Source organism: Sarcophilus harrisii, chromosome 6 (assembly GCF_902635505.1).
Source record: "Sarcophilus harrisii chromosome 6, mSarHar1.11, whole genome shotgun sequence".
Taxonomy (NCBI): Eukaryota; Metazoa; Chordata; class Mammalia; order Dasyuromorphia; family Dasyuridae; genus Sarcophilus; species Sarcophilus harrisii.
Genome location: NC_045431.1, coordinates 35,706,775 through 35,722,717, shown reverse-complemented (window position 1 = coordinate 35,722,717; position 15,943 = coordinate 35,706,775). Strand labels below are relative to the sequence as shown.

Genomic DNA, 15,943 nt, shown 5'->3' with positions numbered 1-15,943 from the left:
AATTATAGAAATCTTATCACTGAATTTCAAATAAACAAAGGGACTGGAGGATTGAGCCTTTGATTTCTTTGGTATTGGAAATTCTGGGATGAGCAAACTCGTACCACTATAGGTTAACACTTTCTTTTCATTATCAGGTCAGAAGATATGTTCAATCCCAAGTCTTCTTGACTCTTAAGGCCAGCTTTCTAGCCAGGAAAACCCATTACCTCTCATGCAACTTTAGAAATTCTATCTAAAAATGAATCAGATGGAAAAACAAACAAACAACACTGATGTCTCAAATTATTTTTAAAAGGAGAATGAGCACACTTAGACTAGAATTTCAAAAAGCTCTTTGTGACTTCCTCAGCATGAATCCAGCAATCAGACTAACCATTCCAAAACATTTTAATTCAGAAAAGCTGACTTTGCTGTAACCATCATGAAAGAATGCATTCTCTTACAATATTTGAAGAAGCTATAAAAACACTTGAGGAATTGCATACAACCACCTATGCTATGGCTATTGCCATGTTTAAGAATAATAGGAACTGGCACTATTAGACCTCTACTCTCTAAGTGATTTAAGAACAACAACAAGAAGAAAAGGATCCATTGTATAAAAACATTTAAAAGAGTTCTTTTTATTTTGATAAAGAATTGAAAACAAAAGAGGTACAGCTAAATTGGGGAATGGCTGAATAAATTATATTATGTAAATATAATGGTGTATTAGTGTTCCATAAAAACTGAGAAACCAGGGAGGATTTGGGTGAACTAATGAAGATTTAAATGAGCAGAGCCAGAAGAATGTTTTGGATGGCAATAACAGCATTATAAAGAAAAGCAGTGCAAGATCAGTGATGAAGCATGCTCCCTGCTTCCTGGGAGAGTGGTGTGATGGGTACAAGATTCAGAATGAAGTGTGTTTTGGGACATGGCAGATGTATGGACGTGTTTGCATGACTGTTTTATATACATACTTACATCTATGTATGTGTGTGTTTGTATGGAATATGTGTTTATTTCTCACTGGACGTAAGAGAGAAACTAGTGATAATGAAAAAGCTAAATGTAATAGAGATTCACAGTTTCACGTGTTAACTTCTTTTTTCTTTTATTTGAAATTTAAAATTTTTCTTCTGTTTGAAAAGATCAGAATAGATAAAAGAAATTTATCCTATTAAGAAAATGGACTTATCATCCAATATTCCTGAAGACTGACATCAAATATCATCCTGGCAGAAGTGACCTGAGAGAGCTATTGAAAGTCTGTGGGAAAACCTTGAAAGATTACCATGATATTTGACTAGTACATAGGACAGAAAACCTGAGCACAGTATTTATTTTTCAATTAAAGGCAACAACAAAACATACATTTGAAAATTTAGAAAACTAAAATATATCAAGAATTTCTGATTTCTTAACTAGCAAATGATAGAAAAATTCAAAAAATTGAGGTATTGTAATGATGCAGTGGTACACTTATTAAAAAAATCCAACAATTCTAAATCAATCAAATACAGAGCCTTGTGAAGCATAGAAATTAAAACACAGAGAGAATCCTCAAAGAAGCAGACTGTAAAATATTTTTGGTTGTCTAAGAGTCACAAGTAGCTCAAAGAAATGAAAAACAAAAGTTGTGAAACAGAAAGCTGGCATGAGATTGCTAAAATGAGGGCATCAAGGAACATAAAATACATTACCTTTTTTGTGGGGAAGCACAGATCAGCCTAAGATCTAAATTTACTGATTCAGACATTTGACGGTAACACATCAATTACTAATAATATATTTTTATCAGCTTCCTCTTTAACATAAGCTTGATTCACATTTAAATATTTAATAAACTTTTGTTGACTGTCTTGGTACCTGAATACAATGGAATATTACTGTGGAAACGAGTTCTAGTTTAGGTGGCAGCATGAACAATTATAAAGCAGCTCGATTCCCTCATTTACATTGTATCATGGCTAGGGAAGTCCCAGGAAGAACAGAAGCATAAAATAGAACCTTCCCTCAGAATGGCCAACTTCAGAGTTGCAATCTGGGTCAATGGACATTTGAACACAGGTATGCACAATTTCACAAGAATTGTAAGAGAATCTGGAAGAAATTATTTAAGTAATTAAAATGACAAAGTCTCTGAGGGAAAAAAATTCAAGGAGAATAAATATTGGAATAAGCAATGATTTATTATGGTTCAAATAAGAAAAAGATTTAATATAATGGAATCCATGGAAAGCCTTGAATGAACTGCTGTAAGAATAAGCATATTTGGTAAAATACTAACCATAATGACTATAACAATGTAAATATAAGTAACAGTAACCTGATAATCTAAATGGAATATTGTGAAATTATAATGACCAAACTTAGCCCAAAAGATGAGATATAAAAAGACAGCCAGCCCCTCCCCCCTTGCATATTTTTGAGGATTGTAGATAGATATTGGATGGTATAGATTATTAGTAAATATGTGCATTGCATTCTTATCTGATGTTTTGGTTAGTTTTGCCTGTATTTTCTCCTCTATGCTTTGTTGGATGGTTCCCTGGGAGTTATGAGAGAGACAAAACATTAGAAAAAAATATATAGCAATTTAATTTAGTATATGCATAGTAATAGAGACTGTATGATGTCATTTGGTATAGGAAACTCCCAGGATTCTTCATTATTGAAATCCCTCCCTCTTTTGGGTACATTTTCAATATATGGTAATATTTCCTTGAGTGCTGAATTTTCTTTGGATATATTTGGTTTCAAACTTGCTTGTTTATTGCTATTAAATTATTGTTTAGTACTGCATATTTAAATCTACTTGTTGACCTTTTTGCATTTTGAAAGTTGATAATTTCTTTTTACATATAGTATTTGGATTTGTGACTTCAGAGTTTTATCTGGGGGTAGGGTGGGAATGGGATTGCAGTTACTCTATTCTATCTTACTAATGTATCTGAAGATAAGTCCTTTGGAATTTATAGAATAAAGTTCCCCTGCCCATATCATGAAATTATCATTTAATTTGTCATTACATGTATTTTTACTAAAACTTTTTTCTTACATTTTAGGAAAAGTTATTATCCAGATCTCTTCAAAGGGGTGAAGATCTTCAGTTTGATCAGGTAGGTTGATTTTAGCAATGACAATTTTCCTAAGGCTAGAATTAATCTGATGACCAAATGTAATTAAATTCAGCTTTAGCAAATTCCTACTTTTATCTTTGTTTGAATTATACATTAATTCTTGAAATGTTCTTATATATTAACTGAGAGATTTCATTCTAGAGAGAGCTCAGTTTCTGGCAGTAACCAGAGCATTCTCTGCTTAAGCTGTATGTTGATTGCAATTAAAATGGATTCTCTAATTCCTGCCACTGTTCAGAATAACTGGAAAGTATTCAGATGGCATAACTTTAGTTGTCATTTTCTCCTTATGTAAACTTTCAATAACTTTAGTCTAACCTTTAAACATTTTGTCTTTTTTTTCCACCCAATTTTTCTAAATGATAGGGGATCAGAACTGTACATTAGTCCCCTCCAATGATAGATAATATTGCTGTATTTCTGTCTAGTTTTCTTTATACTCCTCTTACACTTAATGTCAAAAATTTATTGAATTTGTGATACACATTATTTCCCTCCAGTGAACATCACTATAGTTTTATTAACAATTTCTAGTTATTTTCTTATCTTGTTTCTTTACTACTCTACTTTAGATTTTGCATTTATTGTCTATAATGCTTTCAGAATAATAGATTAGTATTTTGCTTCTACACAGCAAGCTTGAAATACTTTTACTTACTATCACTATGTATTTAGGAAATGCAAATTAATGTCAGCATTTTTTAAGCAAAACATAACAATGTAGTTTAAATCTGTTGCTGACTTCTATCTTTCCCATACATAAAACAATTCAACTCCAAATATCATAATGGCTTTACAGTCCCATATTTTATTTCACGTTCTCTTTGTGACTGGCCACATCCTTTTTCGGTTCATGTCCTTAATGACTTTTTTAGTGTCACTTATGCAAAGTCATCATTGATTACATTTCTCATCCTTGCTGATGTGTCATTTGTCTTTCTTTTGCCTTTTTGAATAAGGGTTTCCAAAAATTTTCCAAAAATCATAGTGTTCTTGATTCAGGCATATAATATCATTGTGAGAATATTAGTTTTAAAGCTGAGGCTGGACATTTGTAATACAGTATTTCATTGTGATAAAGTGAAAGTAGTATTCTGGATTCAGAATCAGAGCTCTTAAATATGTCACAGCTTACTTATTATCTCCATAACCTTGTGCAAGTCACTTGAAGTGTGGTCCTTAGTTTTCTCATCAGTAAGCAGGAACTGAAGATGAAATGATTGCATTTTTAGAAATCATAACGTTTTAAGTGACAGCTAATTCAATGGCAGAAATTCAAAAAGGTCTTAATAAGCTTGAATGTTGGTCTTAATCTTTTACGATGAATTATAGCTGATACCAAATGGAAAAACTTGGACTAAAAAGATCAGTAGTATAAGTAAAATTGGACTGATTGTGTTTGACTAGATATTAGAGGGTTTTCTAGACCTCTACCAGTCATTACTGTGATATGGCAATCAGGCTGTATAAAATTAGCATAGTTCCTAAGACTGAGATGTTCCTAAGACAGCTCTGTCTGTTTTGGTCAGTTGTATCCTAAAATGTTTTGTTCTGTTCTCTACAGTTTAAAAATGATTTTCATAAGCTGGAGGGAATGTCAAGAGGATATAGGTCAAAGATGTTGCAGATAGTGACATCATACCCTAAGAAGATAAACTGAAGCCACTGAGGCATATTTAGCTTCGAGGAGAAAAGGTTTAGGGGGTACATGATCAATCAGTCAATAAGTATTTATTAAAATTGTTACAGAAACTGGATTTAGTACTGGGCTACAAAAAAAGAGAGAGAAACATTTCTTACTGTCCAGGTTATTGCCTATCAAAGGAAACAGTTTGTACACAGATACAAAATATTTCCAAACCAATAGCATGAGAATGTTCTAGCAGCAAAAACAATTCAGAAGGGCTGTGGGTAGGAGAGGATGTTCAAGTTGAGCTCTAATTCTGGATTCAGAGAAGTCAAAGGAGAAAGAATGGTCTGTTAAAGGGCTTTCATGAATGGGGAAAGGCAAATGGGCTGATTTGACTGGTCTCTAGAGGGTATGCAAGAGAGCAAAATATAATGAAACCAGAGAGATGGATGGGAACAAGATTATGGAATGTTCTGAGTGCCAAACATTCAATAATTGTGAGCCATTGGAGCTTCTTGAATAGGGAAGTTATGTGGTGAGATTTGTATTTTAGTAATACCAGTTTGAGAGCTATAGAAGTGAGAACTATTAATTGCTTGGGGGTAGACCAAGGTAATATAATAAAAATGATAATTCTACTTAAATTAGTTGATTTACTTAGTACCATAATAAACTACCAAAATTCTTAGAGTTTGAAAAAATAAGATTCATCTGGAAGAACAAGAGGTCAAAAATATTAAGGGAATCAGTGGGGGAAATTTTGTAGAAAAGTAACCTAGCAACACTAGACTTCAAAACATATTACAAAGTGATATCATGAAAATAATCTGGTATTGCCTAATAAATAGAGTGGAGGATTGGTAGATAGATTAGTTACATAAGAAACAGTAGTATATGATTATACCCATCAAGTGTTGAATAAACTAAAAGGTTCAAGCTTTGGGGACAAGAACTCACTATTTGATAAAAATTGCTGGAAAAACTGAAGAGTGGTTTGGCAGAAAATGGATATAGCTCAACATCTTATATCAAGCTAAGGTCATAATAGGCACATAGTTTAGATATGGAAGAGTGATGACATAAGTAAATTAGGGGAGCATGGAAAATTTTACTTATCAGATCTATGGATAAGAAAAGAATTTATAACCAAATATAGTGATATAGTGAAGGTCACGGGAAGATAAATGGCTAGTTTAGATTCCATTAATTAAAAAAGTTTTTCAAAAACAAAACTAATGTAGCCAAAATTAGAAGGAAAGCAGAAAATGGTGAAACAATTGGAGGTTTCTCTACTAGAGGCCTCATTTCTCAAATATATTGGAAACTGAGCCAGATTTATTTAAAAAAAAAGAACTATTCCTCAGTTGATATGATCAAAGGTTATGAGCAGGTAGTTTCTCTTTTCTTAATTAATATTTTATTTTTTCCAAAAACATGCAAGGATAGTTTTCAACGTTCACCTTTGCAAAACCTTGTATTCCAAATTTTTCTCCCTTCCCCTCTCCCCTTTCTCCAGATAGCAAGCAATCTGATCTAGGTTAAACTTCTAAACATATTCTCATATTCATCATGCTGTGCAAGAAAAATCAGATCAAAAGAGGGGAAAAATGAGAAAGAAAAAAAAGCAAGCAAGCAAACAACAGCATCAACAAAAAAGTGAAAATACTATACTTTGATCCACATTCACTCATAGTTCTCTTTGAATGCAGATGGCTCTTTTCTTCACAAGTCTATTGAATTTGGCTTCAATCCCATTGTTAAACTGTGATGGACTTTTTTTTTTTATCATCATATAATCTTGTTGCTGTGTGCGATGTTCTCTTGGTTCGACTTACCTTCCTCAGCATCAGTTCATGTAAGTCTGTCCAGGTTTTTCTGAAAGCAGCCTACTCATTATTTCTTACAGAATGACAATATTCCATTACATTCATATATCATAACTTATTTAATCATTCCTCAATTGATGGACATCCACTAAATTTCCAGTTCCTTCCCACTACAAAAAGGGCTGCACCAAAAATTTTTGCACATGTGGATCCTTTCTAATGATCTCTTTAGGGCATGGTTTCACATTGCTCTCCAGAAGATTGTTGGATCAGTTCATAACTCTACCAGCAATGCATTAGTATTCCAGTTTTCCCACTTCCCCTTTAACATTTATCATTATCTTTTCCTGTCATCTTAGCCAGTCTGAGAATGTGAGGTGGTACCTCAGAGTTGTCTGAATTTGCATTTCTCTAATCAATAGTGATACACAGCATTTTTTCACGTAACTAGAAATGGCTTTAATTTATTTATCTGAAAATTGTCTTGAACAGGCATTTTTCAGAAGAAGAAATCAAAGTTATCAATAGTCACATTTTTTAAAAAATGCACTAAATGACAGAAAAGGAAAATGAGAAACGTTGGAGAGATTGTGAAAATTGGGATTTTTGTACCTTGGAGTTGTGAACTGATCCATCCATTCTAGAGAGTTGAATCTGGAATTATGTCCAAAAACAATAAAACTATATGTATCTCTTTGGTCTAGCAATATCACTACTAGGCTTGTGTCCCAAAGAGATTTAAAAACAAAAAGGAAAAGGACTTATTTGTATAAAAATATTTATAGTAGCTTTTTTAGTAGTAGCAAAGAATTGGAAACTGAGGGGATTTCCATCAATTGGATAATGGCTAAACAAGTTGTGACGTATGGTTGTTATGGAATATTATTGTGCTCCAAGAAATGACATATAGGTTTTAATAAAATCTGGTAAGACTTGTATAAACTAATGCAGAGTAAAATGAGCAGAATCAGGAGAACATTGTAGACAGTATTAACAATATTGTATGTTGATCATCTATGAGTGACTTGGCAGTGCAGTAATCCAAGACAATTGCAAAGAATTTAGAATGAAAAATGCTATCTAACTCCAAAGAGGGAACTGAGAAAGTATAAATGCAGTTTGGAGCATAATTCACTTTCTTTATTTTTCTTGCTTTTTTATTTCCTGTAGCATGACTAATATGGAAATATGTTTTGCATAAATTTCACATGTATAATTCATTTCTTGCCTTCTCAATGCTTTAGAGAGGCAGACAAGAGGGAAAAAATTTGGAACTCAAATTTTTTTAAAGAATATTTAACAAATTTATTTTTGAAAAACATAAAGGTATAGCAGTTTGACAATCATATGGGAATGGATTAGAGAGGAGAAGGACTGGAGGCGGGGAATTTAATGAACTCAAGTAAAATTTTAAAATATAGTATTAGTAATCTTAATCATAAATATCTCATCTTTTCAGTTGATAAGCTCTATGAGCTCAGTAGCAGAGCACTGTCTCCCATCCTTACTTCGCACCTTGTTTGACTGGTATAGACGTCAAAATGGAACTGAAGATGAATCATATGAATATAGGCCTCGATCTAGCACAAAATCTAAGGGGTAAGTGCTTTTGTTATTGTTGTTGTTATGTCTACCAAATCCATGCTACTTTTAAGAATATCTTGGTAGTAAGTATAAGCTCTTGTACATTTTTATGGTCACAAAGCCAGTTGACTGTTTTACTACTTTGAGGGTGGTCATTGCTTAAATTCGGAAGCACCAACTTGGGAATTTGAATTAAGATACCGGAGAAACAACTCATTCAAAGAAACATGATAGAACTTTCCTGCTGCATCAATTGAGGTGTATCATAGTGCTGCAGATCAAAGTGTGGAGTAGCTGGGGAATATTCAGGAACTGTTTATTAAACTTTCCAAACTCAGTGCCACAACTCTGACCAGATTTGCTACATGTGATATAGTTTTCTTTTCTTTATCTTTTCTTTTTTATTATTCTATCTTTTTATTTACAAAACACGCATGGGTAATTTCTTCAACATTGACTCTTACAAAATCTTCTGTTTCAAATTCTCCTTTCCCCATCCCCTCCCCTAGATGGCAAGTAGTCCAATACATGTTAATATGTTAAATTATATGTTAAATCCAATATATGTATACATATTTATACAGTTATCTTGCTGCACAAGAAAATCAGGTGATATGGTTTTAAAATGTGATTTATCATATTAAAAAAACATACCAAGTACTACTGGTTTGTAGATAGGTATGCAATAAAAATATGGATCTTTAAGAATTTCTTTCATTTACAATGTTCATTATAATAATTCTGAACTGTTGTTTTAGGGATGAACAGCAACGTGAAAGAGATTACCTACTCGAAAGGAGGGATTTAGCTGTAGATTTCATTTTTTGTTTAGTTTTAGTAGAAGTTCTGAAACAGGTAAGTTCTTATTTTTGTGAACTCTTGTTTTAAATTTTTGCAATAAAATCTATGCCTGTCTTTGTATCATATTGTTTTTAGTATAAAATCTCTCATCTTCTAAAATATATTCACTACTCACGAAAGTATATATCCATTATCTAAGACTTAAATACAATGTCATCCACATACTTTTTTCCCTTTTTTTTAAACAAGTCAGAGTTTGACTTTTGATTTTTAAATTCTTTTTTGTAATAGCTTTTAATTTTTAAAATACATGCAAAATCCTGTGTTTCAAATATTTTTCCTCTGCCTTCCCCTATCCCCTCCCTTAGACAGCAAGTATTCTAGTATTTGTTAAACATGTGCAATTCTTCTATACATATTCCCACATTTATCATGCTGTGCAAGAAAAATCAAATAAAAAAGAAAAAAAAATTAGAGAGGAAAAAAAAAAGCAAACAACCAACAACTAAAAAGGTGAAAATACTATGTTGTGATCCATATTCAGTTCCCATAATCCTCTCTTTGGATGCAGGTGGCTGTTTCCATTATAGGTCCATTGAACTTGGCCTGAATCACTTCATTGTTGAAAAGTGACAAGTCCATTATAATTAATCATCACATAATTTTGCTGCCTTTGTGTCTTTCTCCCTGTTAGCTCAACCCTATACTCCCAAATGCCCTTTGAACTTCCACTTCCAATTACTCTTTCACAGTGCCCATATGGTTGCATTTTTTTACATAAAGGCATTAAAATGAATCTGTTGAAAATTTAGTAATGAAATATAAAATAATTTAATGGTTTCTCGTTCAGCTTACTTTTTTGGAATGTTGCCAATATGAAAACTTGTTTTTTTGAATGACATTTTTGAAAAGATAGTTATTCAAAGAATATTCAGAAAAAGGTTATAAATAAATACAAAAGATCTTCATTTTTAATATACAAAATGTTTGCATTTAAAAAATAGTGAATGTAAAAAAAAAGGATCAGATAGAATTAAATGTTTTTCAAGGTGACATATCATCAAGCTATAGTTAATTGTTAATTACATAATTCTGAATTTTTTTGTGATTGAAATTTCATTGCTAAATTTTAAGGGGCATTTCTGTAATAGCTGTTAAAATTGTTATAATAGCTGTCAAGACAAAGCTTTTTTCACCAGGGTAGTAGCATCACTTTGAGGTAGATCCTTTTTCACCTGGTCCAGTTGGATTCCCAGCAACCTAGGGATGCAGTATCTTGATAGGTGATATCATGGATCTTTAATTGAAATCGTCCTAATAATGGTGCTTGGGAAATGATTCCCATGCTCTTGTGCTCTCGGCTATTTTTATGTTTGGTTGGTAACCAGATTTCAGATAATTTTGATTAACTAAACAATCATTGAAAAAATAAATGAGAAAACAAAACATTTTATCCATTCTTAACAGCTGTTATTAATTTCCCAACATGTCTGATAGTTGATTGACATTTGTTCTCTTTTGCACCAGCTTCCAAATTTGAAACATATTTATTTTTATATTGTTGTTTTAAAGATAGCTAGCTCTGTTTGAGGAAAGGACCAGAATATATAATGCTTCATCCAGCTCATATATTACTGCACTGTATTTTTAAGGTGCTATGCATTTAATCTCTTCAGGTTCATAATTGATGGGGAATCAGAAGGTAGGAAGTACAGGATATATAGATGATCTATAGAATGTTATTTCTCTTACTCCTTTTATTTTTCTGGCTTTGAGTAGTCACATAATTCAGTCCAGCATTGTGTACCCTTTTCCCCAGTAACATTTTTCTCTGGCATTCTGAACTACACATTGTAAAATATCTATCCCATTTGGGGACTTAAATGATTATAGGAAATATTGGTTTTCTTTATTAGCTTTCAAAGCTAATAAAATCAAACAGGACTAAAAAATAAATAAAATTTTTGGAAAAGTTGTGATACCTCAACATAATATTCTTTTAACATGATTTCAGATTTAAGAGATTAAGAAAAAAGCATAAATTTAATCTAACTTTATTTTAATAAGACCTTAATTTTGATTTCACATGATATACATAAACAAAATGAAGAAAAATTTGATTTTGGGTCAAGTAAGAGCAGTAGTCCATACAGTTGTTATAAATTGTTTTATTTTTGTTTAAATTGAGTGCTACTGATATATGGAAGTACACTGAAGAATTAGATAAAAAAATTTTTTTAAATATTTTATTTGAAGACGATATTCAAAAGAGTTTATGTTCTTTAGGATCATAATGTAAATCCTAAATGACTCAAAACTACTTTATAAAGTATGATAGAAAAATATGCTCTGACAAATCATAGAACATAATTAAAAATGCTTAGCTAACTAAGTATTGCCATAATATTAAAAAATATCATTATGATGGGTTAAATTGTAGCATGAAAGAATTAACTCTATATGTCAGACATTGTTATCTTTCTGCTTTTTGAGAATCTAGCAAAAATAAGAAACCTCTAATCTGTGGGTCAGATTTGTCCTTTGTCCTAATTTTATTTTTGCTATGGGAAATTTACTGGCAGGTGATGCTGTTTTATCACCTTGGAGTTTTCTTCTATCCTTCATTTTCCATATTTGTAAAATGAGGGAGTTGTAGCTAATGATATTTAAAGTCTCTTCTTGCTTTGGAATACTCAATCCGTTGTTAAATCTTACTGTTTCTAATTTCACAACATATCTTATATACTTGTCCTTTTCTATAATCATGCAATAATAACCCTATTTTAGACTTGCTTCGGCTCTTGCCTAGATTATTGCAATATTCTTGTCAGTGTTCCCTCCCACGAGTCTTTCTCCATTCTAGTCTATCCAATACTCCGCATAAGTCCTACTGTCTCTTCATCCCACTTAGTCTACAGTGACTCCCTGTTACCTCCAGAATTAAATGTAAAGTCCTTTACTTGGCAATTAAAGCTCTTTTTAAGCTGGCCTCTTCCTGCCTTTCCATTTTTCTACTTTCTTACCACTTATGTACTCTGCATTTTAACTATACTTGTTTATTTGCAGTTTCTCAAACCTGACACTATATTTTATTTTTCTCTGACTGTCTTGACTATTTTTCATCCCTGTGTTGCTCTGTCTCCTTACTTCCATCTCTGATTTCCCTAGTTTCTTTCTTGCCCCATCTCAATCCCGTCTTTTACAGGATGTCTTTCCTGGTCCTTCCCACTATTGTTTCTTCCTGCTGACATAGGAAGTGGGAGGAAGAAAAAAACAAAGAATCTGTGGGTTAACTATAGTAGACCACCACTAACAGTTCCTTATCTATTTTTCTAGAAAATTCACATGCTTTTATTGTTTAAAATTAATTTCTGCATGTTTTGGATGAGTGAGTTAAACCCATGTTTATCTGTTTTGGAAGGTATAATTTGATCTTAAATCTTCCATGTGACTTCTTCCCCTCCTCTTCCTCCTTGAACTTAAGCTAAACTACTTAGACAAGAGACCTAACAGACACACTTTCCATCATTTTTTAAGCTTTTTACCTTGGGTAGGGTCTGCAGAGTTTGTACCTTACCAATATAACATAACAGTGACGTATCAAAATAGGATTTTAGTGAAGTCTTATAGAACATTATCTTTTAAAGTACTGATTTCTAAGACTCATAGTCTAGAAACCGAAAAGGAAATTATTTAGGCTTTAGCCCTGAACTTTTCTAAGAGGCTAGTTGGGAAAACAACTAGAGAATAGTTTTATAAGTATATTTATGTAGTGCTTTATAGTTATTCTTTTATATGTATATCTCCATTGATCCTCACAACTCAGAGAGAATTTCAAAATTGCAGAGAAGTTTAGAGTCCAGCCTATGTTTAAAAACTTCGATCCATACTGGCAGTGACCAGTGATCATAAGACCTCTGGGAAGGGGTGCTTGGTTTCTGGGGCAGCATGTTGTACTTGTGAAGACCTCAAATTTTGGGGGAAAGAATTAGTAGATAGACAAAAGAATAGATTATAGTTAAGTTTGCATGTAAATGGTCATTTTAAAAATTGAGTCACCATTGAATTGAGTTTTTCTGTGGTCTTAAAAAGAAACAAAAGTTAAGAACAAAGGGATACTTTTCCCCTTAAGAACAAAGGGATACTTTTCCCCTTATATGTGCCAGTTTCTCAGTGATCCATGGTAGGAATGTTTAAAAATATGTTTATAAAGTACTAGAGGAAGGTTGTGCATTGTAAAATAGTTAAGCCTCTTGATTGCACTTCAGACTTTTGGGTAATTAAAAGCCAACATGATAGGGATAGACTCTAGGATTAAGACTTCATGAATTTAGTAGAGAAGTGACTTGTAGATATAATTCATTATCTCTTAAGCACCAGGCAATGCATTTATGTGGCACAAATTTAAACTCTGAAATGAAAGGCTCTGAGCTGTTATTTAGAAACCAGGAATGGAAAGGTAGGAGTCATAAATTTTGTCAGCCAAAATAAAAAATTATGTAGAAATGTGATGGAAACAAAACAGAAAATATGACAACACTTAAATAAAATTGCAATGTATCCATACATTAATTATTTTATGCGATTTTTGATTACTTTATCTCAACAAAGATAACATATCTAGAGAGTGTTCAGAAAATGGCAACTTGAAATCAGAAAGATCATTGGGATTCTTTAGTTTGGAAGTAGGAAGACTGAAGTAGATAATATTCAAATGTATCAAGTCATGAGCAACATGGATAAGGTGAACTCATATTTGTTGCTAGAATTCAGTGGTATCACTGAATATGGGGAAATTTGATAAGATAGTCTTAGGACAAATTAACAAAAGTAATACTTTTATGTAGCATGCAGTAAACTTAGGAATATCATTACCAAAAGTGAGAGTTTCTGGAAGAATTGTAAATGGATTTAAAATATGGATAAATGACATTTTTACTGTATTTTGAGAGGATGTTCCATTACACACAATGACCTCTTTGTATACTCACAAGAGATCTTGTGAAGTATAAGAACTGCCTGTATAATTAACTTCCTTTTTAAAATAATGAAGCAAGAATAGAGAATCTTAAGTGATTTCCCCTTGCTCACATAAGTAGTAAGTAGTAAAATCAGAATATGGCTTTTCTGTATCCAATTCCTGCACTTCGTTCATTATGCTAATTTCTGAATAAAACTATTTCTGAATGAGCAGTTCAAAAAACTTTAAATCTATCAGGATATTATGAAATAATACAAAAAATGCACAAATTAACTATCACCTGCATGGCATAGATTCTAATGGAAGATTTTAATTAAATTTTCATAAAAATATTAGAAATAATCTATTGAACAAATTATTAGGATTTTTTTCCTTTATTGAATTAGATGCTTTTCCTCTTAGATTCCTGTTCATCCAGTGCCAGATCCTTTAGTTCATGAAGTTTTAAACTTGGCTTTTAAGCACTTTAAACACAAGGAAGGGTAAGTCAAATATTTATCTCAATTAACTCAAATATGGAGTGTTATTTTATAGATCAAACTTTTGGGTCCAAAAGATTTGTTGGATACGCATTTACAGTAAAATATTTTACATTTATAGTAAATATACAGTAAATATTTTATAAAAATTTTATAAAAATTTAACAGCAACTGGGGAAAGTTATCTCAATCAAGAGAAACTTGCTTTAAAATTAAGTTGTAGAGATTAAAAAAAATAATATATATTGTTATTCTCATCTTGGGTTTTGAATATCTTGTCATTTTTGCCTTACAGTTATCCTGGAAGGTAATTTGAAATTGCTTTGGGGTTTAAGAAAACAAACAAAAAAAAACCTAGACAAATTTAAAGTGTTTCTTCTTTAAAAATTCAAGGGTAAAATGTGAAAAAAAGATAATTTTAATGCTTTGCTACTTTAGTTTAGCTTTCAAAACAGCAAGAAGAATTTGTGGAAAATTGAACTATGTAAATAAAATAATGTAATATTTTTATTATTTTCTTATATATCTAATCTAATCTAATCTAATTAGGTATTCAGGAACCAACACTGGGAATGTGCATATTATTGCAGATTTATATGCAGAAGTGATAGGGGTTCTTGCTCAATCAAAGTAAGTTTTTTTTATCATTTTGATTCAATTTTCAGTATTATTTTTACTCTTTTCAATAAAAATTATTAGTAATTATATGGATCCACTTTGAATTTTTCTGTAGTATTATAAATTAGTATGCAATCTATTCTTTTTGCTACTTGATTTTTCTGTTCATTAGATTATTTGTAAATAATATCCATACAGAATAAACTCTTGACCACTTTTGTCTATTAATTTTGGTTAATTTCCACAGAAAGACAAGAGCAGGCATATACATTAAAGATTATATCTTATACCTGACCAATTGTATTAAGAATGTTATACAGATATAATTTTTAAAAGGCTTTAATGAGTTGTTTTGTTTTTTATGGTTTTCCAGTGAAATCTGACATGCTTTGACTCATATGATCAATGTAAATGAAGTCAAATAAAGAATTTCTTCTGGTTTTGGATCAGTTACTCAGACAAATTAAGCAAGCATTTATCAATTGTTGAGATCAAGAGGGAAATGTTGGAAGGTTTTATAGTCATTGCTAGATGACTTTTGTTGAAGACATGAAAGAATAATTTAGTAGTAATGGCTATTATTATTTGATGTTTCGTTAGGTAGTATTGGGTATTCTCTGAAAATATGAAGAGCAAAATTAAAATAATGGTAATCCCCAAGTTAATGCAATACATTTATATTCTTAGTTCTTAAGATGCAAGACCAATGGCTTCTTATGGTTATATAATCCACCATTTAATATTTGTTAATAAGATAACATAGTACTTTGGATGGAGGATCAACCTTACTGACTTGGGTTCAAGCCCTGCCTCTAACATGGACCAGCTCTCATTATTGTGATTGGGTCACTTAATTTCTCAGTGCCTTCTGCATCTCTACGACTATAAAGTAGAGG

General features: G+C 31.7%; 1 protein-coding gene across 9 annotated transcripts in view; it reads left to right on the top strand.

Annotated features, from left to right (window-relative positions):
• The window catches only part of FRYL (FRY like transcription coactivator), a 262,394-nt gene that overhangs the window by 111,912 nt on the left and 134,539 nt on the right, over positions 1-15,943 (top strand). For all 9 annotated transcript variants that reach the window (XM_031942465.1, XM_031942463.1, XM_031942464.1 and 6 more), the window contains 5 exons: positions 3,054-3,107; positions 8,044-8,183; positions 8,927-9,023; positions 14,353-14,432; positions 14,979-15,059. In XM_031942465.1, coding sequence (XP_031798325.1) covers positions 3,054-3,107; positions 8,044-8,183; positions 8,927-9,023; positions 14,353-14,432; positions 14,979-15,059 — 452 coding nt within the window. The remainder of the gene's footprint in view (positions 1-3,053; positions 3,108-8,043; positions 8,184-8,926; positions 9,024-14,352; positions 14,433-14,978; positions 15,060-15,943) is intronic.